This window comes from Budorcas taxicolor, chromosome 2, assembly GCF_023091745.1.
Source record: "Budorcas taxicolor isolate Tak-1 chromosome 2, Takin1.1, whole genome shotgun sequence".
Classification (NCBI taxonomy): Eukaryota; Metazoa; Chordata; class Mammalia; order Artiodactyla; family Bovidae; genus Budorcas; species Budorcas taxicolor.
In genome coordinates, this window is record NC_068911.1 from 69389929 (window position 1) to 69407401 (window position 17473).

The 17473-nt window shown below is 35.6% G+C and overlaps 1 protein-coding gene across 1 annotated transcript in view; it reads left to right on the forward strand.

Annotated features, from left to right (window-relative positions):
- The first annotated feature begins 238 nt into the window (after nucleotides 1–238).
- Nucleotides 239–17473, forward strand: part of METTL8 (methyltransferase 8, methylcytidine) — a 43397-nt gene continuing 26162 nt past the window's right edge. The window contains exon 1 of the mRNA XM_052652949.1: nucleotides 239–387. Within this exon, the coding sequence (XP_052508909.1) occupies nucleotides 245–387 (143 nt within the window). The 5' untranslated portion in view covers nucleotides 239–244. The remainder of the gene's footprint in view (nucleotides 388–17473) is intronic.

The following is a 17473-nucleotide window of genomic DNA, read 5'->3' on the forward strand; positions in this document are numbered from 1 at the left end:
GCAAAGCGAAGTTCGTCAAGATTGTGAGTGTTGCACACTCCAGATACTCTTTTCCTTTCTCTTGAGTCTATATACTTCAGGAGAGAAGCTACCATGACCATCTTTCATTTAAAAGTGGTTAGTTTTCACATCCTTTCTCAGTTTGTTGTTCCTTTATACCAGTTTTTGGCTCTTAGGTAAATAATACATTGTTTAATCCATATTGACTAATTAATTGTTTGAAACTTTCCAGGTACTGATTAGGATGAATGTGATTTGGAGAAATTATATTTCCTGTCCAAGGATAAGAAAAGTACCTCACAGATACCAAAGTGGTTGTCACCCAGGGGCCCCTCTGGGATCAAGGATTTTAACTGATCGAACAAAAGTTTTTGAACATAACATGTGGTAAGTTATCTTTTTAGGTGTGATATAATGTATGTACATTAATGTACGTACATATTATTTTCATTTAGTGCCAGGAAAAGATTTTTACAACACAACCCTATGTTGTTGAAGTCTAAAAGCCAGGGTAATTCATCCTTACTTGTATGTGTGCCAAGTCATTTCAGTTGTATCAGACTCTTTGCGACTCTATGGACAGCAGCCTGCCAGGCTCCTCTCTCTGTGGGATTTTCCAGGCAAGAATACTGGAGTGGGTTGCCAGGCCCTCCTCCAGGGGTTCTTCCCGACTCAGGGATTGAACCTGCATCTCCTGCATTGTCAGTTGGGTTCTTGTACCACTAGTGCAAGTAAGGATCTGGATCCTTACTTAAGTGTTGCCAGTTCTGAATTTCTCTGGGCCCTCCCTCCTCACTTATGATCCTGATTTTGCAGCATATCACTGAAGGGTCTTCTTTTCTATGTAGAGCCCTCCACTTGTCTCTTTCACAGCTAAGCACCAGGGAGAACATGCTGATTTGACCTTAATTTGTGCTTTTAGGAAATCCACTCTATTTGTGATGATAGACTGATATTTATAGAAAAAATTGATAATTGGGAATACAAAGCAGCAAATTATAAGGGCTCAGTGTATTCTTACAAGGCCTAGTTCCCTATAAGAACAACTCAGCAGTGCAGAATCACTTCTGTTTTGGAATAGTCAGGAAATTTTTTTTTTTCAGTTTAAGCTTTATCGAGGTATAATTGACATATTAAGGAAGGTTTAATTGGAGAAACTGAGATATTTGTTGTTTCTCCAGTACCCAGTACAGTGCCAGACACATAAATATTTGTGGAATAATGACAACGTAAAGCTGGAGTAAGGGCATTCCAGGTGGGTGGAAAGCAATACCTACCTAGATGAGGAAGTGTAAGGCCTAATTAGGAGAACAGGATAGTTTGCCTAAAGTAAAGGCTGTTTTAGGAGACTGGAAAATGATAAAGTTGGAATGATAATAGACCAGATGTAGGGGTGGGAGGAAGATTGTGTGATCTTAAATTCACACCTGAAGTGAAAGGTATGACAGAGTCACTGAAGAGAAATGGCATCCATTATACATGGTATATTAAGTATTTGGTTAACAGTATATACTGTTACATATAACAGAGATCAGCAGGTATAACTAGAAGCAGGAAAGGGCCAATGAGAGATTGTAAGGAAAGAAAAAGTAAAACTTGGTGCTTTTGTAATAAAGGAAAAGGAAACATTTGACTCTGAAGGTTTGATCCCAAATGACTAACAGAAATAGGAAAATCAAGAGGTAAATTGATTTTAAAAAATATATATTTAATAGAAGAAAACAAGTGGTCTATTTTCTTTTTTTAAATTGAAGTATAGTTGATGTACAATATTATATAAGTTACAGGTATAAAATATAGCGATTCACAGTTTTTAAAGGTTATCCTCCATTTATAGTTATAAAATATTAGCTGTATTCTGTGTTGTACAATATATCCTTGTAGCTTACTTTATACATAATAGTTTGTTCCTCTTAATCCTCCCCCTCCTTCTGTCTCCCCCCTGGTAACCACTCCCCCACTAGAACACTAGTTTGTTCTCCATATCAAACATGACACAGCAGTTCCATCCACTCCCAGGTATTTACCAGAATAACGGAAAACAAGTCCACGTATGAATACTCATAACAGATACAGGAATTTGACAAAATAATAGTAAATTGATTTTTTATTTTGGAATAAAGATGTTGCATTTAGTTTTAGATATTTTGAATAGGTTTGGGGAGCCAGACATTCTGAGAAAAATGTCCAGAACACAGATTCCTCTGCTAGGAGAGAGAGGGGTCAGGTCTGAAGATAAGAGGCTGGGTATAACATCCACAGACAGAATTGTTACCTCTGCCTTGGGTGCAGGACCTCTAGGGCTGGGAAAGTAATTAATGGACTTTCTATATTGAAACAGAATATCAATTTTAAAAAGAAATAGATTGACTTTTTACTAATTAGTCCTGCATTATACAATATGGTGGCTGCTACCCACATGTGGTTGAGCATTTGAAACCTAGTTAGTCTGAATTGAGATGTGCTGTAACATTTTGAAGACTGAATACAAATAAATTGTGAAATATGTCATTAGTAATTTTGTACTTAATTAAATGTTAAAATGATATTATTTTGGATATATTGAGCTAAAGTATATTATTTATGTTAATTTCATTTCTTTTCACTTTTTTTAATATGGCTGCAAGAAAATTTTAAATTATATATTTGGCTGACAGTATACTTTCTTGTTGCTGAGTTAAACCATTTTGACTGTCATCACCAATTTGGACAGTTATAATAGGCTATGAGATAATTGCCAAGCAGTTAAACCTCCAGAGGAACTTCTGGTCCTAGGCAAGCTCTTTGTTTGCCAAATGTTTTTGGTTGTTTGTATTTGTTTGTGTTTGTCAATAGACTCTAGTTATTTAGTTGTCTACATCTCATTTTCTGTTTGCTACCATCAGCTCTTTTGCCCAAGATTCCTGCCTGCCCACTTAAGTTCTGTTTTGTCATAGGCTCTCAGGGAGCAAAGGTCATCTGGTTCCGTGCCTCTCAAACACTATGGGCTAGCTTTGGACAACTGCACAAGTACCCCTTGGGAGTTATTTCACTAGGTCTGTGGGTATGGCCCCAAAATTTGCAATTTGAAAAAGCTCTTTTAGTCATTCTTTTGAACTACCAGGTTTAGGAATCCTTGATCCAGTCCAGTGGTTTTCAAATATTTCTTTAGCAGCAGAATTTTTTTTTCCAAGTGAAATCTTAATGTAAAATCCCAGTATTTAAAAGGTAAAAAACAAACCTCTTCTGAGTGAAGTGGGCATAGAGGCTTGGGACATCAACAGTTCCATCTCCCCTTAGCTCTCCCACCTCTCCCTCACTCTAGCAGCCTAGAGAAAGTTTGAAAAACCTTGACCTGGTCTCTACAGCCATCCTCCTCCATAGCATACCCCCCAAAGAGGTTATCCTGCCTGTGCCAGGATACCTCTAGTGAACTCTCTCCAAAGACAGATATGTACTGTAATAAAAAAAATAATAATAATTTCCTCCAAGGGAAGAGGGAAATACTGGCTTCACAACATCTCCCCACATGTCCCTGAGCCCCCCACCTTTTTTTGCTTGAAGAGAAGATAACGTAAATTAAACTGAAACCAGAAGACTGGTTTACTTTCTCCTTATTTCAAGTACAAAGTTCTGTCTAAAAGTTCTCACTTCCTTCCTTATTTCCTGCTTTATATTTAAGAATAATGTTTCCTCATGCTGAATTTTTATTTTTTTAAGATTTTTTGAGAATGTATTTGTTTGGCTGTGCCAGGTCTTAGTTGCAGCATGTGGGATATAGTTCCCCAACCAGGGATCAAACCCAGGCCCCTCTGTACTGGGAGCTTGGAGTTTTAGCCACTGGACTACCAGGGAAGTCCTTTTAAGATTTTCCTTAAAAAATACATGTCAATTTTCTCTCAGAGATATTGCTCAAAATTGTGTACAGTTTATTTTTTCCTCTAGCTTCTGATTTAGTTAATAAGAACTATTTACTCTATATATGAACCTCTTTTAAAAAATTTTTTGAGACAAAATGAAAATAACCCTTATTTTCTTCAGTTTCTATATCCTGAGTAATATTTGCCTCCAGATTCTAGAATTTGTATAACTAGTATTTACATCTGCCTATAGGTTCTTAATTATTAATAGTTTAGTTAAGTGAATTTCACATAACACAAAGTTAACCATTTTAAAGGGAACAGTTCAGTGGCATAAATTACATTCACGATTTTGTGCAACCAGCATCTCTATCTAGTTCCAAAACATTTCCATTACTCTAAAGTAAAATTCCTTATTCATTAAGCAGCTTATACTTAAACTACAGTTCCCAGCCCCTGGCAACCACCAATCTGTGTTTTGTCTCTACGGAATTACCTCTTCTGGATATTTTGTATAAGTGAGATCATATAACAAGTGGTCTTTTGGGTCCAGCTTCTTTCCCTTAGCATAAGTCTTGGAGGTTCATCCCTATTGTAGCATGTGTTAGTACCTCATTCCTTTTTATGACAGAATAATATTCTACATACACCACAATTGGTTTATCCATTCATTTACTGATGGGCATTTAAGTTGTTTCTACCTTTTGGCTTTTGTGAATAGAGCTGCTGTGAACATGTGTGTACATGTACTTGTTTGAGTCTTTGTTTTCAAGTCGTAGGGATAAATACCTAGGAATGGAATTGTGGGGTTATGTGGTAAGTATGTGTTTAAATTTTGAGGAACGGCCAAACTTCCACAGTGACTAAACCATTTTATATTCTGCTTATAGTCTTTTAATTATATTTATTACATTTATCCATTTGGGAGCCACTGACATAAAACTATATTCAGATTGCTCGTGAGGCTTGGCTCAGACATCTGTCTATACTGAGCAACTTATAGTTACTTGGAAAAATCATTTCTTATTCCATGCTATTCCTGGTTTAAGGGTGTAAGAACTTTTCAGGGGGTCCCTAAAATTTATAAGGAAGCAGTAAGCACTTGTATTGTCACCTAACTAAATCAGCTAGGCCAGCAGCTTTCAAGGTTTCTGGCATGATCCAGTGTAAGGAGAACAGTTTACATCATGGGCCAGTACATGTACATATAACACATGCACATAGGTGAAACAGGAACAGAAGTTTCCTTTACAGTTTTACCATGTACTTATAGTTTCCATTTATTCTTTTCTACTCCATTTCTGTTTATTTCTCTTTTTAAATGTAGGTAGATTAAATTGGTTTCATGACTGACTACAAGTGTCATGACCTTTAGTTTAAAATGCTGAACTAAATAATTCTCTATAGGTCCAAGGTAGGATCTATATCTTGCAACATGAATTTCTATTTTAAAACTCATTTAAATAATTGACTGTTTCTGGAATCCCTGTAGAGTTTAGATATCAAAAATTCTTATTATATTGTCTGAATTTTCCTTATACAGTAATTTATCATGAGAGGCAATCTACATGTTAAAAGAGACAGTCTGCATGTCTAACTTTAGGAAGTTACTCAATCTGTGCCTCAGTTTTCTCATCTCTAAAATGGGATAATAATAGTAATATTTACCTCATAGAGTCATTGTGAGGATTGAATCTAGTATGTAGTTGTATAACAAGTAAGCAGCACATAAAAATTAGCTATATTATTGTTATTACTGTTTCCTAACATTCACTTTAGTTACTTATACGTTTGTTTCATCTTCATTATTAGATTATATGGCTCTTCAGAGAAGATCTTAGCTTCTATCTGTCCCATTGGGATGTTCTCTATATTATAGGTGCTTAATAAGTATATTTGAATAAGTGAATCAATGTAGAGAAATAGGAGATTCAGTTCATGTCTACTTGAAGTTTACAGCTAGTCTGAGAGTTAATTTTGTAGCTAAACATGGGCTTTAGAATAAAAAAAAATCTCAATTTAAGTCCTGAATCTACCCCTTTCCAGCTATCGGAATTTGAGCAAGTGTTTTTTCATGAAGTGTTGTGAGTGTTAAAGGAAATAAATATATAAAACACTTAGCAGGAGTAAGTGCTCACTAAAGGCATCGTTCTTGATATGATTATAAGAATTGAGATATGTATCAATGAAGACATAAACAGTATAGAGGACTATGCAAGGTCATATAGTGAAGACAGTAAAGATCCTACGGATAGTCTTAAGAACTGGGAGAGATTTTTGAGATGGGGATATACAGAAGTCAATAAGACCTCTTAGAGTAGGTAGGATTTACCCTGGGCACTAAAGGAGGAAGATTTAAACAATGAAAATCCTTTTGTTCTAGACATTAGCACGAGCAAAGATCTGTCTTGTACACAAGGTGTTTTTCAAAGCAAAAAATAGACCACCCCACTTGGAAGAGAGGTTTCACATTTTGAAACTGGGTAAATGGTGTGACAAAAGAAGTATTTTATGAGACTAAATCAAGCTCTGTTGTTCAGGACACTTAGAGTTACTGTTATAAAACATGAAGTGGTATCTTTCTTCCCCACTTTTTTAATATTCACATGTTCCCATCACTGGGCTAGATTCTAAGGAGTACTCAGGAGAGGAGAAGGCGATGATCACTGCTCTAAAGGAGCTCTAGTCTGTTTCATGAATAAGCCTGAGTCCTCCAGGAGAGGAAATCGGTTGAATTTGAAAACCAAAGTATTTATCCTCCAACAAAATGAATAAGAAATAGTGAAAACAAGCAAAAACTATACCAACAGCAACTATAAGAGTTCAGGAACATGGACAATTAGTGACCAAGGAAGGAAACTGTAGATTCATATTTGGCTCAGAGTGGCTCCTAACCCTACCTGTATCCCTCAGAAGTGATACTACGGAAAGATCAGCTGAGAAATCATTACTAATACTCACTAGGCAACCCTGGCAAAAGTTGAGAAAAAATCCTTGAAAATAAATATTCTTACCTATTAGAGAAGAATTTGAGGTCATAGCAGAGCAGGGAAAATCGAGGGGCTCACCATTTTCCAGAGTTCCATGCTGAATTGAGGGAACTGTCCAAAGCCCAGGGGAAACCCCCTTAGGAATAGGGCACATCTTAACTAGGTAAGTGAAACCTAGCAGAGGACTTAATCTCAAAAAAGAAAAAAGCAGACCCAGACCCTCATAAAGTCTGCCCACTACTCAGTAGAGTTTCCCCTTCTCCCCCACCTCTGACACCCTCAGATTACCAGAAAAGTACAGAACATACGTAATACCCAGCCTTCAAACTGAAGCTTACTGAGAAAGATAAAAGAATTTATCTGCCAACAAAACAGAAAGGAAAGAAGGAATGAAGGAGAAAGAACATAGCATGCATTATGGATTAGTTTGCATTTTCCAGTATTTTATGTAGAGGGAATCACAATATATGCTCTTTTTTTTTTTGTCTGGCCTCTTTTACTAGGGATAATGGTTGTAGATTTATACACGTTGTTGCATATATCAATAGTTTGTTCATTTTATGGCTAATAAAATCAGAATATATAAAAAGCTCTCAAAATTCAGTAAACAAACAACCTTATAAAAATGGGCAAAATATTGAACAGACACTGTACCTAAGAACACACACAGGTAACAAGCATATGAAAAGATATTCAAACACCATTAGTCATTAGGGAAGTGCAAATTAAAATCACAGTGAAATACTACTACATTTTTATTAGAATAGCTAAAATTCAAAATACTGTACCAATACTGTTGGTAAAGGTGTAGAGGAACTGGAATTTTCATACACTGCTGTGGGAACATAAAACAATATAATCACTATGGAAAACAGCTTGGCGGCTTCTTTAAAAATTAAACAGGTACCCTGTGTATGATTTAGCCATTCCATTCCTAGATATTTATCCAAGAGAAAAGAAAGCATATATCTATACAGATACTTTTACATGATTGTTCATAGCAGCTTTATTTGTAATAACCGAATTTGGAAACAATGCAAATATCCATCAATAAGTAAATGGATAAACAAATTGTAATAGACGGTAAAGAATCGCCTGCAACGTGAGAGACCTGGGTTTGATCTCTGGGTTGGGAAGATCCCCTGGAGGAGGGCATTGAGTGGAAGAAGCTAGAAATAAAGAATGTGTACTTAACTTTTACTAGACTGGAAAATGCAAACTAATCTGTAGAGGCAGATGACAGATCAGTGGTTGTTGGTGAAGCAGGAGGCGGGTGTGATGAGAGGGAGAAGCGTGGAAGGGAGGAGTTACAAAAGGGCACAAGGAAACTTTTGAGGGTGATGGATAAAGGTCATTATCTAGGTTGTGGTGATGGTTTCATGAAGATTACATTTGTCAAACTTATCAAATCGTACACTTTAAATATATGCTGTATGTCAATTGTATCTCAATAAGGCCTTTAAAAATATGGTTTATATCCATACATTGGAAAATAATGTCACAGTTAATAAAAATAAGAAAGATCCATGTGTATTGATATCAAGAGTTGGCTATGATATGTCATTAAACAGGAATAAATTGCAGAAAGGTATCTCTAGTATGGCCTCATTTTTATTAAGGAATTTCAATATGTGTACTACATATATATTCAGATCTTTGTTTTTATATACTCAGAGAAATGTCTGAAAAGGTCCCCATCTTACTGATAATGGTGTTTATCTCAGGGATGGGCATGGGGATAAGAGATAGGGTAGAGGTGAAACTTTATAAGCATTAGTATTATTTGCATTTTGATTTTTAAAGATGGTAATGATGACCCTGTATGCGAGACAGCAAAGGAGACACAGATGTGTAGAGCGGACTTTTGGACTCTGAGGGAGAGGGAGAGGGTGGGATGATTTGGGAGAATGGCATTGAAACATGTATACTATCATGTAAGAAATGAATCGCCAGTATATGTTTGATGCAGGATACAGGATGCTTGGGGCTGGTGCACGGGGATGATCCAGAGAGATGATATGGGGTGGGAGGTGGGAGGGGGGTTCAGGATTGGGAACTCATGTACACCCATGGTGGATTCATGTCAATGTATGGCAAAACCAATACAGTATTATAAAGTAAAATAAAGTAAATATAAAAATTAATAAAATTTAAAAAAAAGAATGCCCCCCGTATACCTGTTCCCATCTTACTATCTTATAGTCTTTGTTCTTAAATAATCTATTACAGCTCCTCATCGTGACAATTCTGAGTTATACCAAATCTTCATCTTCAAATAATAGATATAGGTTGTTAGTAAATGTTTAATGAGAGAAGTGAATTTTTTTTTCCAGCAGCTGTGAGCTCTATTACATTTTATGCAGAAATGGGAATGCATTGATTCCTTTGTAAGTCATACCTTCCTAAGTGAGAAACTGACCTATTAATAAAAACAATCAATTTAAATGTTTATTACAGCCAAAAAGATAAGTGGAAATCCAGGAGTCAGAATTATAAATTAGTGTCAATAGTAGAAAAGATTTAATTGAAGTTAATTCAGTTATTGTCTGATACATCTATAACAGCTATATTTTATCCACCCAAGACATTTTTTCACCAATTAACATCTCTAAAATCAGGATATTTCTTAAAATTGATAGCATCTTGCCACTGTAATTGGAAGTGTTTTTTCTTTCCTACTGGTACAGAAAATAATGCTATCTTAGATTTGATGAAATAGGATAATTATAATTTCAAAGTACATAATCTTAGTTGTATACTCTTTTGAGAACTATTACACTTATTTTACTAATATTAAAACTGAGAGACACAGAAAATCTAAATTACTTTCCACTGCCATATATCAAGATTAACATTTGAGTATTTGTTATATTGTTAGAAAAGCATGAAAACCTTTTGTTATGTGGATAAATTGGCAACAGAAATAGAAAGTTGACCCAGAAAGAAGTACATATGAACATATGGGAAAATATACAACAGTAAAAGAAATACAAATCAAAACAATTTGGTATCTTTTTAGATCTACTAAAGTAATGCCAAAAATGAAAGAAAAAGAGTGAGAAATTTAAGGTAACACCCAATCTTGGTAGCTTTGTAAGTTAATACAATCTGGTTATATTTCTGTTTATTTTTTGACTCATCTGTTCTTTTATTTTTCTCTACTAACTTTTTGATTATACATCTTAAAATTATTTTTTAGATGTTATTTTAGAGCAACAGTTTCAAACATTGTGGTCTTAGGACCCCTGTGCACAGTAAATTATTGAGGACCCCAAAACTTTTTATTTACGTGGACTGTATATATTGATATGTTCCATATTAGAGATTGAAACTGAACATTAAAAGTATTAATTTTAAAACAATAATAAATCCATTCTATGTTCATATAAATTACATATTTTAATGAAAATATCTGTGTGCTCCCAAAAAATATAGGTCAAGGAATGGCATTGTTTTAAATATTTGAGAGTCTCTTTAATATCTGACAATGGAAAAACCTGGATTCTTATATCTGCTTCTTCATTCAATCTGTTATGTCATGCTGTTTAAGTTGAATTATATAAAGAAAATTTGGTCTCACACAAATACGTATTGTAAAGGAGAAGAGTTTTATAATAGCCTTTTATGATAAATTTATAAGCATGATAAGTTTATAAGTTTAGTAGCAGTTTTTTAGTTGCAAATATAGAATATGAAACCCTATCAGTGAACTTTTGATATTCTGCTATATTATAAACCATTGTTGTACCTTATACTTTGAAGGAATCTTTTTTTAAACCTAGGTATCATTTTATAATATCACACATGGATAATTTGGAAAGTTTAGTACCCTGTTTTTTGTAGATCCAAATGACACATTTCATTAATAATCAGAAATCACATTTATTAATACACCATTATTCCCATCAGGAAAAATCTCTTTAAGTATTGAAAGCTATCAAACTCATGGTGGTAGACACAGTTTTTCCAAGATTCAAATTTTTGTTTGAAAGCACAACATTTATCTTTGACAGCAAATACTGGTTTTTTTTTCCTTAAAGTGATAGATAGGCTCATTTCATTTACTTTTAAGATGCCAAATACTCAAGTCTGAATAGCTGTAGTTTGTCTACAGTTGCTCTTTCAAGTAAAAATAGCATTCCATGGAAAAAGCACCTAATTCAGTTCACAATGCAAACAGTCGTACAAGTGCTTTTCTACAAGTCAGTCATCTGTCTTCAGTGTGCAGCTTTTTGCATGCTTCCCAACACATTCTCCAGTGAATTGAATTTTTTAAAACAAAAACTGGCACATTCTTTATCATCCCCTGGCTGGTGGTATAGAATTGATGACTGCTAGTACAGATCTTCCTTGACTTACAATGGGGTTATGTACAAATAAGTTGAAAATATTGTAAGTCAAAAATGCAATTAATATGTCTAGCCTACCAAACACAATTTAGCCTGTCCTACCTTAAACATGCTCAGCACATTTACATTATCCTACAATTGGGCAATATCATCTAATACCACACATATTTTTAATAAATTGTTGAGTATCTTGTGTAATATATCGAAGGCTGTACTGAAAGTGAAAAACAGAAGGTTGTATTCATACAGAATGGTAGTAAGTGAATTGATTGTTTATCTTTGTGATCACATGGCTGACTGGGAGCTGTAGGTCACTGCCAGTGCCTAGCATCATGAGACAGTATTATACCACCATGATTAGCCCAGAAAAAGATCACGATTCCAAGTACGATGTCTACTAAATGCATATCACTTTTGCACCATCATAAAGTCGAAAAATCACAAATTGAACCATCATAAATCAGAGATCATCTATACACTTTGGTGCTACTGCCTCGTTTCATACTTGGGCAGTTGCAGTTTTACCCATTATTGCTCTTACACCATCAGTGCAAATGTTACACAGTGAAAAATGCAAATGACAGTATTATTATGAAAATAGTTTCGACTTAATGAACTACCTGAAAATGGGTCACACTTGGAGAACCACAATTCCAGACATTGCTGTGTGCTTCCTCAACTTCATACAAGCCCACTTAGAATTAATGTTTTTACAACATTGTATGTCAGTAAAATGTAAAAACCTTACAACAGTGTGATTCTACTTAGTCATGCAGTGTTTGCTTTATTGTGGTTATATAGTTTACTTCTATAGCCCTCTAGTGGCTCAGACAGTAAAGAATCTGCCTGCCATGCAAGAAATGTGGGTTCAATCCCTGGGTCAGGAAGATCCCCTAGAGAAGGGAATGGAAACCCACTTCTGTATTCTTGCCTGGGGAAGGAATCTCATGGACAGAGGAGCCTGGGGGGCTACAGTCCATGGGGTTGCAAAGAATCAGACACAGCTGAGCAACTAACACATACTTTTACTTCTATACATGTTATAAACTTTGTAATTCATTATTTTTGCTGTATATAGTTAGTAATTTTTAAGAGTTATTAAGAAAGAATTTTTTAAAATATTGTCTTTTATATTTAGTCACATATTTATCACTTGTGGTCTCTTTAGTCTACCTCAGTGTCTATGTGGTACCATTCTCCTTTAGTCTGAAAAAATTTCTTGTCACGTAGATTCTGCTGCTAACAAATTCTCTCAAGTTTTATATACCTGAAGATATCTCTGTTTTTAAATTTTGAAAGATATCCTCACTGCATATAGAAGCCAAGGTTGACAGATTTTTTTCTTTTTTTAACTTTTATTGGAGTATAATTGGTTTACAGTTTTGTGCTCGCTTCAGGTATACAGCAAAGTGATCAGTTATACATATACATATATCCACTCTTTTTCAGGTTCTTTTCCCATATAGGTCATTACAGAGTATTGAATAGAGTTCCCTGTACTGTATCAGTTCAGTTCAGTCGCTCAGTCGTGTCCGACTCTTTGCGACCCCATGAATTGCAGCACGCCAGGCCTCCCTGTCCATCACCAACTCCCGGAGTTCACTCAGACTCACGTCCATTGAGTCCATGATGCCATCCAGCCATCTCATCCTCTGTCGTCCCCTTCTCCTCCTGCCCACAATCCCTCTCAGCATCCGAGTCTTTTCCAATGAGTCAACTCTTCACATGAGGTGGCCAAAGTACTGGAGTTTCAGCTTCAGCATCATTCCTTCCAAAGAAATCCCAGGGCTGATCTCCTTCAGAATGGACTGGTTGGATCTCTTTGCAGTCCATGGGACTCTCAAGAGTCTTCTCCAACACCACAGTTTAAAAGCATCAATTCTTCGGTGCTCAGCCTTCTTCACAGTCCAACTCTCACATCCATATATGACTACTGGAAAAACCATAGCCTTGACTAGACGGACCTTTGTTGTTTCTGCTTTTGAATATGCTGTCTAGGTTGGTCATAACTTTTCTTCCAAGAAGTAAGTGTCTTTTAATTTTCATGCCTGCAGTCACCATCTGCACTGATTTTTGAGCCCCAAAAATAAAGTCTGACACTGTTTCCACTGTTTCCCTGTCTATTTCCCATGAAGTGATGGGACCAGATGCCATGATCTTCCTTTTCTGAATGTTGAACTTTAAGCCAACATTTTCACTCTACACTTTCACTTTCATCGAGAGGCTTTTTAGTTCTTCTTCACTTTCTGCCATAAGGGTGGTGTCATCTGCATATCTGAGATAATTGATATTTCTCCCAGCAATCTTGATTCCAGCTTGTGCTTCTTCCAGCCCAACGTTTCTCATGATGTACTGTACATAGAAGTTAAATAAGCAGGTGACAACAGGTCCTTATTAGGTATCTATTTTATATACAGTGGTGTGGATGTGTCAGTCTCCCAGTTTATCCCTTCTCCCTTTGCCCCTGCCCCGCCCCCCACCCCGCCCCCCAGTAACCATAAAAGTTTGTTTTCTAAATCTGTTCTGAATCTAGTGTGTTTCTTATTTCTATAGCATGGCATTTTTGGGGGTCTTAACTGAATACCTAAGGTGTTCAGAATGGTCTCTGGCTTAGCCAGAACTCTAGCATCTCCAAGCACTGCACTGCACAATCTGTGCAGACTTCAGTGGCCCTCCTCTTTGTCCAGCCCTCTCTCCTTCAGTATTCCGCCACACAAAGCCCCACCATCTCAGTGGCTCTGAACCCTGATTTCTGCCTTCTTAACTCACAAAGCTGTCACTCAGTGAGACAGCCAGGCTCTTCTTGGACTCCCCTCTATACCACAGTCTAGAACATGAACTAGACAGAAAGCCAGGATAAACACCTTTTGTGTTTCTCTTCTTTTAAGGATCACAGTCCTCTGCTGTCTGAAGTGTAGTCCAGTGCCTAAAAAGAGTTGCTTCATATACTGTTTTATCCAGATTTATTATAGTTTATGGCAGAAAGATAAGCCTGTTTCTAGGTACTCTGTCATGGTCCAAATCACAGATCCTATACAACAGTTTTAAGTCCTATTAATAATTATGAAGATTTTGTAGCTCTATAGAAAAGTGTTTGTGTGTGTGTACCCAAACATACAGGAAGGGAACTTGAAAAATTAAGAATTGTTAATTGATTAGGATATTTAAACAAAAGGTCAGACTTCAGATTTTTCTGTTACTATAATTGTGACTAAGTAATAAAAATGACTTTGTTATGGAATTAAAGATTATTGAAATAGTTTTAGGCTAAAACTATTTAACTTTATTTCTTCCTTTTACTTTAGAATATTTTATTTTTAATTTCACTAGGCACCTAATACATTCCTTAAATTTATCTTTAAATTCTATTCTGTAATAACACTTTTACATGCACAGTAAATGACAAAGACAAAAACATTTTATATGCATAGCTTACACTGGGTACTTTGTTTTATATCTAACTGATTATTAAAAATTATTATAGGAAGTGGCACCACATTCAGCAGAGTTTTCTATAAGTAGGATCCTCAGAAACATTAGTACCTAAGCTAAGTGACTGTGGAGAGCGTGTGTGTGTGTTAACTTTTTGAAACCAAACCAAATGCACGATTAGATTGTTATTGCCATCAACTTAAAGCTAAGCAAGGATCCATCATTCACTGATACTATGTATCAGTTCAGTTCACCCGGTTAGTCGTGTCCAGCTCTTTGCAACCGGATGGACTGCAGCATGCCAGTCTTCCCTGTCCATCACCAACTTAGGGAGCTTACTCAGACTCATGGCCATTGAGTCAGTCCGACCATCCAACCATCTCATCTTCTGTCGTCCCCTTCTCTTCCCACCTTCAATCTTTTCCAGCATCAGGGTCTTTTCCAGTGAGTGGTTCTTCACATCAGGTGGCCAAAGTATTGGAGTTTCTGCTTCAGCATCAGTCCTTCCAATGAATATTCAAGGTTGATTTCCTTTAGGATTGACTGGTTTAATCTCCTTGCAGTCCAAGGGACTCTCAAGCGTCTTCTCCAACACCACAGTTCAAAAGCATCAATTCTTCGGTGCTCAGCTTTCTTTATAGTCCAACTCTCACATCCATACATGACTACTGGAAAAACCATAGCTTTGAAAAGATGGACCTTTGTCAGCAAAGTAATGTCTCTGCTTTTTAATATGCTGTCTAGGTTGGTCATTGCTTTTCTTCCAAGGAGCAAGCATCTTTTAATTTCATGGCTGCAGTCACCATCTGCAGTGATTTTAGAGCCCAAGAAAGTAGTCTGTCACTGTTTCCATAGTTTCTCCATCTATTTGCCATGAAGTGATGGGACCAGACGCCATGATCTTAGTTTTCTGAATGTTGAGTTTTAAGCCAACTTTTTCACTCTCCTTTTTCACTTTCATCAAGAGGCTCTTTAGTTCTTCTTCACTTTCTGCCATAAGAATGGTATCATCTGTGTATCTGAGGTTATTGATATTTCTCCCAGCAATCTTGATTCCAGCTTGTGCTTCATCCAGTCTGGCATTTTGCATGATTCATTCTGCATATAAGTTAAATAAGCAGAGTGACAGTATACAGGCTTGACATACTCCTTTCCCGATTTGGAACCAATCCATTGTTCCATGTCCAGTTCTAACTGTTTCTTCTTGACCTGCATACAGATTTCCCAGGAGGCAGATCAGGTGGTCTGGTATTCCCATCTCTTTAAGAATTTTCTGCAGTTTGTTGTGATCCACATAGTCAAAGGCTTTGTACTGTGTATATAGAAGGAATATAAAATTGCACACACACGGACACATATGAACTGAACTCACAGGACTTTACGACTACTCCAAAATTATGATTTTATTCTACTAGCCCTGTTGTGAAAATTTTCTTTTTAAAAATCCTGTCTTTTTAAGATTTTTTTTTCTCAAATTCACGTTTTCAGGAGAAATACTCAATACATTTTATATTTTCTTCTCAATTCTCTTATTTAGGAAAATATATATTCTTTTTTATTATAAAGATTGCTGGGTTTTCTCCCAAAGGATAATGTAAAGTTTTAATGACCATTGTTACGTATCTTAAACATACAGTATAGTTTTTTTTATAAATATTTTTAAAATTATCTCTAATTGAAGCAGCTTTAAAATATTAAGGAAATTTTAAGGCAGTTACTCTTTTTTTTAACTTTTTATTTTGTATTGGGATGTAACCAATTAACAATGTTGTGATAGTTTCAGGTGAACAGTGAAGAAACTCAGCCATACGTATACATACATCCATTCTCCCCCAAACTCTCCTCCCATCTAGGCTATAAGGCAGTTGCTCTTAATTCCATAATTCTGCTATAATTGTTTTTATTTTATCCAGTGTGTGTGTGTGTGTGTATAGTTGTGCTTATAATACATATACAGTTTGGGGACCTGCATTTTAACCTCATGCTATTTCATATACACTTTTCCATATTTTTAAATAACCTTCATATGTATCGTTTTAAATGTCTACATAATATTCCTTTGAGTTGCAATAATTTTTCCATTATCCTATCACTGAGGTTGTTTACAATTTTTTGCTATTATATTTGGTATTCCAGTGAATACTATTGTACAGGTACTTTTCTGTTTTATTGGCTTCATTACAGTAAATTCCCAGAAGTATAATTTGCAAGTCAAACAGTATAAACCATTTTCTTCCTTTAGTTGTGGTGGTGGTGGTTGTTAAATACCTGATTGTTTTCAGTTTGTTTGTTAGTTAGCTGTCTCTATGCTTAAATTCTATTACAATTGTATTTATTATAAACCTGAATGATTTTTATTGCTGTCTGTTGGGCTTGGGCATACATGAATCAGACTCTTCTAATATAAGAACAGCCATAAAGCAGCAGGTCTGGAGGAAGTCCCCATAAATACAGTAGAAACATTTTATAGGTTTCTGAGGGGATTCTGTAACTATATAGTGGAAAATCTGTTCTGTTGGGGCTTAGGGTATAATATTCTCCTCACTTAGCAGTTAAGAAAATGAAGCAACATAAAAAACAGTGTAAGGAAGTTAGAGAAATTTAAGAAATAACTGAATCTATTAGATACTCAGAAAGAAGCAAGTTTTACAACTTAAAACAAATGTGTAAAGCTAAAAACCACATATACTCTTTTTGTCTCAGAGCTTGATTTTTTTAACAGGAAAATGGACTGTTCTATTTTCCTTCTTATTTTTTTTAGAAATTTATAGATGAGAAACTTATCCCCAGCTTTAATAATACTATTTTTTCAACAAATGATTTCTTGCCTTTAATGTCATAACTATAATCTAATAATATTCTC